Raw genomic sequence first — 10,982 nt, forward strand, 5'->3', positions numbered from 1 at the left:
GTAAGCAAAGTTGAAGTTTAGAGGCATTTTCTTCCCAAATGGCATTTAAGCACGAGACAGAAAATGACCCTATGGGCTATTTTTCAGCTGTGGTTCAGGGCTGTTGGTATGACACATTCTGTAAAACTGCATTGGTAGAAGATCTGCAGGGAAAGTGGCCATGCAGGGGAAGAACGTGAATCTCATGTTCCTAGTTTTTCCATAAAACCCCACAAACAACTGTGGATAGTTTAGTTCTGTTTTTGGTGTAATAACAGCTGTGTCAGGGTGTTCTCATACAATGTTTATGGATGCCATATAAGCAAAACTGCATACAGATTTTGGTTTCTCTGTGAATCAGCATGACATGTCTTGCATGACTTTCTGGATGAAGTAACAAGTCATTACTACTGTGTACAGACTGAAAAATGATATTTGAAAAACAGAAGATGGTCAGTAATTTCTTTGTCCTGCTGGCCACAGATTCAGCTTGGTTTCAAATACAGAATCAATATGCAGCAGTGATAGTCAAATAGATCTAGAAATCCTCTTAAATGCATATTTTTCTAACAGCCTTTCACCATATTCAGATGGATTTATTATTAGCCAAATATGGCTGTCTTTAAAGGTATACTTATATAGGACAAATCAATAGTGAAGAAGAAATAATCAGAAAAGTCATTCTCACATATAGAGGATTTGCACAGACGGTAATCCAAGAAACATGGAGGAAAAAATCAAAATCTCAGTGGTATTAAAAAAATATATAATTCCTCCATGTGTTTGCATTCACTGCTAGATGTAGAGATGACACACACCTAATGCTTGTGCTCAGCCCTGAGTGACACTTGATTAAAAAAACTCAGGAGCTCCAGACAGGAGTCTATTTAAAAGAAAGGTGATTGTGAGTACAAGATGCAGCTCGTCTTTACAGCGAGCATTTGAAGCTGAGTAAGGTAAAGGCACCATCTTCCTTTCAGACAGCAGTACAGAGCTGAGAAGTGCTGAGGCATTGGTTTCCTGCATGCAGATTAGCTGTAGTGGTAGTGGCCACCAGCATACAAAGAACCTCCTTATCTCACTTGCATTAATAGCATGAGTGCAGTGCTCACTGGTGATGCCAGGCCAGGACTGCAGCTTTGGGAAATGCCTCAGATCTTTCCTACACGCAGTCCTGTTTTCTTGCAGCTGGGGTAACTTGTCACACATACCCATGTGGGTAGCTTGTCTGTTATCTGCAGTCTGATTCTTTAACTCTCAGCAGTGCACAGCCATAATGGATGCTTAATATCATAGAGTGTCCAAAGTCAGAAAGGACCCACAAGGATTGAGTCCAACCCCTGGCTCCACACAGAACCACCCAAAACTCCATTCTAATGACTGAGAGCACTGTCCAAACACTCCTTCAACTCTGGCGCTTGGGGCAGTGCCCACTGCCCTGGGCAGCCTGTGCCAGTGCCCAAAGTGATTCTTTCTCTTGTTGCCCCAGAATCAGAAGTCTTAATCAAAAAAAAGATTAACGGCTGACTTTGTCATAAAGTTTTTTGTAGCTCAATTATTGGAACATAATTTATCTTAACTAGTACAGGTCTTCAGTCTGGATCATTTAAGAGTTTTGTTAACTTGAACACACTGTTTTAAAGCTGTCTGCTTATTAATCATCTAAAAAATCTATTGTATTTCCTTTGAGAAACATATTTTAGAAAACTCATCATCGTTACCAAGCAAACAGAATTCTCCAGTGTATACACACTTGGAATGACTAACGTCTCTGAATCAAAGTGATGAAACTAGTTCTACATACACTGCAAGTGCCATGCATAAATCTGTTTTCAATACAAGAAAACTGGCATTTTGGGGAGGAATTTTCTTTTGTCTTTCCATCTCTTGCCAGTGCACAAGATAGAAAGGTGGTGTGCAGAACTCATGCATGGTCTAAGAGTTGTGCTGTCTCTTGGCATAGTTTTTAAATGTGCTGTTTACATATAATCAGCTCCAGGAATATAATTCTTCAAAGAATAATAATATTAATAATAATACTATTCCATAACTCCTTTTGGAAACTTTGGATTTTATTTAATTTCAAGTGCTTTTTTGTGTACAGACCTTCTGAAAAGGCCACAGGGAGTCTTCAAGTGCCAGTGACAGAAAGCTGTGATCTCCAACTGGACAGCAATGCGTGCAATTCCTAAAGCACATCCATAGGTTACTATTTGCTTTTCCACTTGTTTGCAGAGGAAGGTATGGATACATGTGCAATGCCTTTCTACAACCTTTGTATTTACAGGAACATGGCTGAAGAGTAGTTTGGGACTTGTGCAACAGGAAGGAAATCAGTTGACTTGGACTTACATTGCCCCTCAGCTGGGCTACTGGGTTGCAGCCATGTCACCTACTATCCCAGGTAAGATGGAATTGAATTTCACTGGTATGTCCAACGTTGAGTAATTATTTATTTATATGTAACATTTATATTTTTCAGAATGACCTCATCTGAGATGCCACAGCTTGATCAATAATGGATTATTAGAAAACAGAAATCTGAAAGTAAAGGGCTAAAATCTTTTGGGGAATGTGGGGGGCAAACATTGTGCTCCAGCATTGTTTTGAGTATGCTGATCTCTGAATCATTTCAATGGAAAGCTTTTTAAAGTGTTCCTGCTTTGATGTGTTTGTCACCACTGCCTGATAGAGCCATTGCTAGAAAACGAGGGAAGGTGCCACATCAGTGCATTGGTGCATCCAGCAGACAGAAAAATAATTGTTATGAAGTTTCTGTACAGAAATTCCCAAATTAATGGGTTCACCCAAAAGCAACATCATCCTGGGTCAGGAGTTTACTGATGCATTGATTGTAATTTTTTTTTTTTTTAATATAGTGGAGATGCCGATGTTGCCATGACTTAGGTTTTGCATCATCTTGGTGACTAGTTAATTTACACCGTGAATAAAAGTGTATTAGCAGAGTGACACTGGTAGATGGGCTTACTGGTTGCCATCTGCAGGCCTCTTTGCATAACATTAGAACTTTTGAACTATGTTTTACATGTACTTCTGTGCCCATGGAGATGATTAATGTTGCAGTTTGCTCTTCCCTCTTCCTGTCCGTGGCAGCCTTAAGTTTCTTGCCTTCAGCCATGACAAGTCAGAGATAAGTTCTGTATAAATCAATCCAACAAAATACTCTTCTTAGAGATTTTCTGCGTTAGGTTTTCTGGATGAAAGCCAAACAGTAGAAATGAAAACGTTCTTGTCTTGGCTGTGCAAAACTAAATAAACTATATGTAACCAACAAAACAAACTCTGTTTTTAAAGTCTGCTTGTATATTCCGTGTAGTTGATTCATGCTATGTAGAGGATTTGTGACTCTTACTGACTGTGTTATTTAAGATTATATTAAATGAAACTGATGGAATATTCAGCTGATATACTGTAGATCAGAGTTTAGATAGCTTATCCTGATCTGCACTGCACTATCACATTGAATTTACTGGAATTTTACAAAATAACTGTACATAAAGAAAAGGTAGCTGCTCTGAGCAAATGCCACAGCCTGTAAGGAAGTTACTGGTCATGAAATTTGCCCCCTAATTCTTTAGTTAGAAGGCAGCCTGTAACTCATGACAGGAGAAGGCCTACATTTGTCCTTGCAGTTTATCTTGTATGGCAGAATTTTTGCTTGTATTCTACATTTTCTTCTGACGGTTAGATCAGAGTTCCTAACAGTTTGTTCCAATGAAAGCAACCTTTTCATGAAAAATTCAAATGGTTTTTCTCTTCTCCCTTTTACTTAATCTCCTGAAGCCACACTATCAATCAATTATGTAAGGGTAGTAGTGGGATAGCATGTACAAATATTTAGATTTCCCGACTGTAATCTAGTCGATGCTCTTTTAATTAGGCTAATGTATTTTCACTTATTTCATCTCCTTGTTGAATCTGTTTGGATTTCTTATCTGAAAAAATGGACAAAAATGAGCTTTGTGTTCCTAGCAGTGGCTCTACAGACCACTCAAGATCCACAAATGAGGTTTTAGAAACCTCATGATCTAGAACCTTAATGTTTTTCAGTTTTGCTGTCTTTCACAGTACATGCATGTTACTCTGTCAGCTCGTGCTGTACCTCCTTACCCACAGATGGAAATTTGGGCCTTTATTTCAAAATCATGAGGAGGATTTTACAAACCAGCAGAGTTACACATGCATAATTGTGAAGAGATGCTGTCCACGCGTGTGCATTTCTTTGTATGCTAGAACATTTGCTAAGCATTATTGAAACCTGGAGTTACAACACTGGTTTGCAAGTGGCTTGCTTTTTGAAGCTATTGAAGATCCACTTGGCTGGCTTGATCTAGACTAAAGAGCACAAACACATCTTCCAGTGAATCGTGTACTGCCATGTACATACTCATTAGTGCAAAGCAACACAAATGTTGTTGAAGAGAAGTTGTTAGCTACAGTGCTGCTACGTGCATTACAGTGCTGGAAGATGCTGTGACGACTTCTCTCCAGCAAGAGAGCTTTAGTGCACTGTGTCAGCATCAGGACCTGGAAGGCAGCATTCACTGATGCATGCTCTCATTTAAACTAACTGCTTTTCGACAGAATGATCTATTTGGACTTGCAGTCATGAAAACCAGCACACGCTTTCTCCACAACTTGCTCCCTTCTTCAGAGGTGGTCTGCTCAATAGGCACCAGGGCTATGAGCGGTGGTGTTGCTCGCTTAACATCCTGATAACCAGGAAAGATGTTCCTCTCTGTTTATAATGTTTCACTTTTTGTTTGCAGGCTGTTGCACATCTAAATTCTCTTTTCTGGCCTTCCAGGTCCCGTTATAACGCACGACATTACCAGCTATCACACAATGTTTCTTTTGGCAATTTTAGGAGGGATGGCTCTCATACTTCTGGTCTTGCTGTGTCTCCTTTTGTATTATTGCAGGTAAGATTCACGTCCTGGTTACTGAGGTCATGTTGGAAATTAAGCTCTTTTTGTACTCATTAAATTAAAAGCTTAAACTTTTGTACTTAGAATAAAAAAAAGAAAGAAAGCATTTCTGAAAAGGAAAGAAATATTGAAATCAGATTTCATGTGTTACTGGCTACTTGCTGTACATACAGTCCCTGTCTCTGGTAGCATGGTAGCTAAAGGAATCTGAAAGCTGAATGTGCACATCTATACCTGTGTTTTCTAAAACTTCCTATCAGAAAACAGGTATTGGTCCAAGATCTCTGTAATTATACCTGTTCTGCACTTGTCAACTGATCTTTTAAAATCAGTCCTGTATTAAAAAGAATGTTAAACTCTTATCAGCAAGTCTACGTTAATGACTGATTTTGTATATGCCTCCTGCAGGCATTTGCTCCAATTTGTAATTGGTGCTTGAGATGCTTGCAACTGACATAAGTTGCTCTGTAATTTTATCCTTGCTGCTAAGATAAGGTTTTAATTGGTAGGTTAAGTAATAAAAGCTCAATTCCCCCCATCGCTAATCACTGCCTAAAGCCTCCCCTTAACACACACCTGCTGTACTTGTTTCTGCATACAATAGTCCTAACTGTAACTCTTTTGTTACTGGCTTTTATAGAAGAAAATGTTTAAGACCTCGTCAGCATCATAAGAAACTGCAACTTCCCACAGCACTGGACACTTCTAAGAAGGATCAAGCAACCTCTATGTCCCATATAAATTTAATATTTTCACGCCGTGAGTCAGAATTTCCTGGCGGGCTCTCTGTTGCTAGCAATGGACACACTGAAAACTCAGGTGCAAAGGAATTAATCAGTGCTGTCCACATGGAGATGGTATCACCTAGTGGAGAAGCAGATATGCATACACCTATGCTCAAACACTCCTTCAGTACTTCCCAGGAGTTCAGCTCCCGAGAGGAACTGCTGTCTGAAAAGGAGAAAGACAAGAGCAGAATTTCCTTGGATGACCTGACTCCCAGCGGGTCTCTGAGAAAAGACTACCACAAATCAGCAGATAGTTTTCCTTTAAAGACAAGAAAATCTACAGAAACAGCTGAAGGCTATGAGTCCCCTGTCAAAGATGAATATAGGAGAAGTTACAATGCTATGCTATCTCAGCCTTTATTTGAAAAGCAAGAGAGAGAAATTCAAGTGTCTATGAACCATATTGCTACTGGAAGTAAATACAATATTCAGGAACAAATATACCCCACACCTTCAGCTCCTGAAAAAGAGCTGCTGGACTGCAGACCTACTGAATGTATGATGTCTCGTTCGGTCGATCACCTTGAAAGACCTACATCTTTCCCTCGACCAGGTCAGTTAATCTGCTGCAATTCTGTTGACCAAGTTAATGACAGTGTTTACAGAAAAGTTTTGCCTGCACTGGTGATCCCTGGTCATTACATGAAATTACCAGAGCACTCTTTCGTTAGCCAGCCGCTGGTTGTCCCAGCTGACCAGCCCATTGATCTAGAAAGACTTCAGGCTGAGCTTCCCAATCCTCATGCACGGCTTTTTCCACACCCCCCGCAACAGTTGCAGCCCCAACAGTTGACATCACAAGCAATATCTCAACAACATTTGCAAGATGCAGGTGCAGCTGAGTGGAGTCAACAAAACGCTTCCATGTCTGAATCTATTTCCATCCCCGCCTCACTTAATGACGCGTCCCTGGCTCAAATGAACAGCGAAGTGCAGCTTCTTACAGAAAAGGCGTTGATGGAATTAGGAGGGGGAAAGCCATTGCCTCATCCTCGAGCATGGTTCGTTTCTCTAGATGGACGCTCGAATGCTCATGTTAGACATTCGTACATCGATCTCCAAAGAGCTGGGAGGAATGGGAGTAACGATGCCAGTTTGGACTCTGGCGTTGACATGAACGAACCAAAATCTGCACGAAAGGGAAGAGGAGATCATCTGTCTGCGCCACAGAGTCACCCACCAGTGCAAGAGCACCAGCAGAGAGAGCGGAAGGTTTCGGATAGCACAGCTTACACGCAACTTGTGTATTTGGATGATATGGACCAAAGTGGCAGCGAGTGCGGAACGGCCGTCTGTAGCCCTGAGGACAATGCTCTGCGATGCCTACTGGAAGGCACGAGTAAGAGAAGTGGTGTGCAGCTGCCCAGCCTGCAGGAGGAAACGAGAACTGTGGATACCAAACCAGAGCCATTAACTAGTCCTGAGCATGGAACATCAGGTCAAGATGAGGAGGAGGATGAAGAGGATGAGGAAGATGACCAAGGTGAAGATAAGAAAAGTCCTTGGCAGAAACGAGAGGAAAGACCACTAATGACTTTCAACCTGAAGTAAGCTATTGTGAAAATCCACCATTCAGTGGAGTATAAAATTGCCAAATATTCTTTCTGTGGAAGTGCTTGTATTTTTTTTTCCCTTTTTTTTTTTCTTTTTTTGTTGTTGTTGTGGAGAGAAAAGAGAAAAATAAACTGGTGAGCAACATTTGAAAGAACTTAAACGCATTACTGTGTAAATGTTAGAAAAAGAATTAAAATCATTCCTCTGATTTAGCAGCTGCCTCTGGTGAGATAGCTGAACAAAGAGTGTGATTGTTATTTCATATACTTGATATTGGTCATCCAGGATGTTGAAAATACTGACAAATCGTTTTGGTTGGTTTATGACCTCAATCTCCTTAAGAATAGGAGCTGGTAAAGCTTTTGTTTTGTAGGCTAATTTTATGTTGATAATGCTACTGAAAGTATCTTAAAAACAAGAGTTTGACACATGGTGTCCAAAATTGTGCATTATCTCAATGAAAGGCTATGCATTGCTGCTTTTAGTAATATTTTGCTTATACTATGCTTTTCTTAATTTTACAAGTTGGTTGTAAACATTTTATGTCCTTTATTATAAACTACTCAGCAATTTATTTTAATGTAAAACTGCAGGAAACTTGAGTAGCATCCCTTAGCATTGAAGCCTTTTTATGAAACCAAACTGAACTTTGTGTCGACTAAGATTCCTCCAATTCTGGTCCCATTTACTCAAAGTGCCTTTTTTACAGTAACAATGAACAGTCCCTTCTTTTGCTAACTCCTTTTAATTGACCCCGTTTGGGATTTTATAAACTTCTGAACTTCTACCTTTTATTTTAAGCTGCATGCCAAGAGTCCCTTTTGTGCTGAGCTTTTCTCATTTCAGTACAGTGTATTCTGTAGCTATCATGTATATTGTGGATTCTGTTTAGCCAGGGTAGACTTAGAAGACATTTTAAAGGGCCCAGAGTAGCCAAGAAGATAGTTTCATTGACTGTATATATTGTTAGCTTCCTCTGGAATCGTATGAGCTAATCATGCTCATTAAATGGACTATAGGCCGAGCAAGTGGACTGAATGTCTAGAAAACTTTTTGGAAAAAAAAAAATGTACTATCCTAAAGTGCCAGAATTACTCTTCTGTGCTTTCTCCATACAGAGCTGCTTGGTTATCCAAAAATTATAATTGAAAATAAACTGCAAAAAAAAATCTTTGTGGGTTTTTTCCTCTGTTTATGTTCATTGCATTATTTTGTATTATTTAATGAGCAAAAGGCTTTGGTTTCTCTTATGTTTTTGTGACTTGCTGACACTTAAACTTCCTTAAGCAGTTCTAATGAGCATCAGCCAATTCTGAAACGTAGACCTCTTTTCAGAAAAGACCCTCCGTCCTCATAAATACTTCAGTATTGCTTAAGTATCGGGGCAGACTTTGGAAATGAAATCCCGGTATCACCAGACTTCTGTGTAGGATCTGCTTCTCGTGGGGCCGGTTTTTATTCTGAGATCTCTGTGGGTACCTGCATTCACTGGGCATGCTGACTTTGGCATGCATCGGGTTCAAAGAAGAGAAAGTATGTGTGACTTCTATTCATGTGGAGTCCTTCATTTACATTCAGTCATGTTTCATTCCATTATTTTTATCAACATTACCAGCAGCCACACTTAATAAAGTTAATTATTATGTAATCTCTAAGGTGATTAGAGAAAGTGTTGTATAGTTCCTATTTAATTTTAATAATAAGTCTTCACTCTTTTTTTTTTCTTTTTTTTTCTGTTGATGTCAAAGCCAGTGTTGTAATTTCCATCTTACTGAATGTATTAATCCAGGAGTCTGGGCTCAACCCAGGAGCTGAATCCAAACTTCATAGGTCCCAGTCCAGCACTCCTCTCCATCCACAAAACTACATCGCCTCTGCTTTGTTTTGGTTCATGTTTGACAGTGGTATATGTCTGGAGGAAATCTAAAATATTTGTATTCGTGGCGTGCGTTAAATATTGAAATCTCCGTAGTAGCAGTAAGTTACTTTCTGGTGGTTATGTGCGTTCCAGGTCTTCCTGCTCTGTTCAGGAGCTTTGCTGCTGACCACATGTGAACTGGCTCTGTGCTATGGGTAACTTCTGTCCATCTGTGCAAGGTCACAGCCAAATCCTGCCTGCTTCAAAGGGATGGTATTTATCAGATTTCGGTCAGTGCTGGTAATACAGTGTCACTTACTAATCAGAATGCTGTATCAAATGGACATTTGGTTACAATTCCAACCTACTCCAGTTACTGTGCTATTTAATTTTCAACTTTCTGTTCTCTTAAATCTGAAATTTTTAATTACATTCTCTTTTTACAGATTCCTTTGCAAAGTTTCCATCTTTATTATGTTGTAAAGTGAAATTGTTGCTATTAAATTGCAGTGGTTTCTTTCCTTAATCGTGTCAGTTTTATGTTCAAAAATGTATTTTGATGGTTTGATCATTTGTGGCCCTGTTACAGCAAATGTGTTCGAACAAACTCAATGTGGATACCTGGTAAGTCTTAAAAATAACATTTTTTATTGCTGTATTATCACTGGCTGTGTAACAGTTTGAATTTGATTCTGCAGAACAGAAATGGGAAATGTGAGCCTCGATGTGGCCACACATCTGAGCCACGTGTTAAATCAGAAGAGTGACACCTATCAGGTTATGGGGTGAGATCAGTGCATCCTTTGTACACACTTTGTCTAATCTTGAAGTCAGTGACAAGTTCCTTGCTTTGATTTTCAAACACATATTGAGACATGCTTTGGAAATACACAAAGAATTTTTTGTTTGCATTTCACAGTTGCCCAGTGAAGAAAGTATCAATATAGGTTCTAAAACATACGGAACAAAGTACAATTTGATATATCTCAGCATCAGCAGTTCCAGGTGATCTCGGTCCAAGCAGAAGCTAATCTAAAACAGCAGTTAAGTTGTCTTCATATATATATTCATGGCAAGTATTAACAGGGGCAAATGCAAAGAATTGTAATGACAAAGCTTACAAAAATAATGTAAACATATTGGACTCCAAAAACTATTAGGAACAGGTCTTCAATTACTGTGACAGCCTTGAGGGTTTTTGAAGCAGCAATAATTTCTAAATCTTAGATTGTATTATCCAAAGGACATTTATGTCATAGGACCTATGAAAAGTTATAACAGTTGGGATTTAATTAACACACTAAGAGCCCACTGACTTAATGGTTTTCCCTGCACCTACTTGGTTCCTGCTGGCACGCTTCTCAAAGCTCATTACACTGTAAGGCACCTTGACTTCATGTCATAAAGACCTTTTATTATTTGAATGCCAGCGTACAAACATGCTAAACTCCGTACAGATGGAGAAAAAGCAATGATTCCTGCCTCAAAGCATTTTGCAATCTAACCCATTATTACAAGTGTACAGAAGTGTGGTGCTGAGAAACACCCCCCCATGTGGAAATTGCTCCCAGTGCTTTGCTCTTCTGCAGTACCGTAACTTCAGTGAATTGAGCACTCCTGGAATACCTGGATGGTGGTTTCATTTTCTGCCTTTCATTCTACCCATGAGTGCTTTGGAAGACCAATTGTACACTGATATTCCAAACCAAAATGATTGGAGTGGTAAGAAACAACGCATCCCATGCAGGTTTTAGCCTGTAGAACATTACAGGTGTAAATGAGCAAGTGTTCAATTAGTGTTTATTCTTTCTCTAGGAAGGTCTCCAGTTACCCAAAAAAGACATTTTTTTCTTA

General features: G+C 39.4%; 1 protein-coding gene across 2 annotated transcripts; it reads left to right on the plus strand.

The window, feature by feature from the left end:
• Window positions 1–2,036: 2,036 nt before the first annotated feature.
• Window positions 2,037–9,649, plus strand: FAM171A1 (family with sequence similarity 171 member A1). Of its 2 annotated transcripts, XM_019616387.2 has the most exons (5): window positions 2,037–2,184; window positions 2,267–2,383; window positions 2,462–2,526; window positions 4,808–4,922; window positions 5,569–9,649. In XM_019616387.2, the coding sequence occupies exons 4-5, from the start codon at window positions 4,846–4,848 to the stop codon at window positions 7,265–7,267; spliced, it is 1,776 nt and encodes a 591-aa protein (XP_019471932.1). In that variant the 5' UTR covers window positions 2,037–2,184; window positions 2,267–2,383; window positions 2,462–2,526; window positions 4,808–4,845; the 3' UTR covers window positions 7,268–9,649. The 2 variants fall into 2 exon arrangements, with proteins under 2 accessions (XP_019471932.1, XP_010710909.1); XM_010712607.3 differs by lacking the exon at window positions 2,462–2,526.
• Window positions 9,650–10,982: the final 1,333 nt, after the last annotated feature.

The sequence above is a fragment of the Meleagris gallopavo genome, chromosome 6, assembly GCF_000146605.3.
Source record: "Meleagris gallopavo isolate NT-WF06-2002-E0010 breed Aviagen turkey brand Nicholas breeding stock chromosome 6, Turkey_5.1, whole genome shotgun sequence".
Lineage (NCBI taxonomy): Eukaryota > Metazoa > Chordata > Aves > Galliformes > Phasianidae > Meleagris > Meleagris gallopavo.

Coding starts and splice junctions, on each gene's coding strand:
- FAM171A1 (XM_010712607.3), top strand. Junction 4,923..5,568: donor CTCCTTTTGTATTATTGCAG/GTAAGATTCACG, acceptor TGGCTTTTATAG/AAGAAAATGTTTAAGACCTC.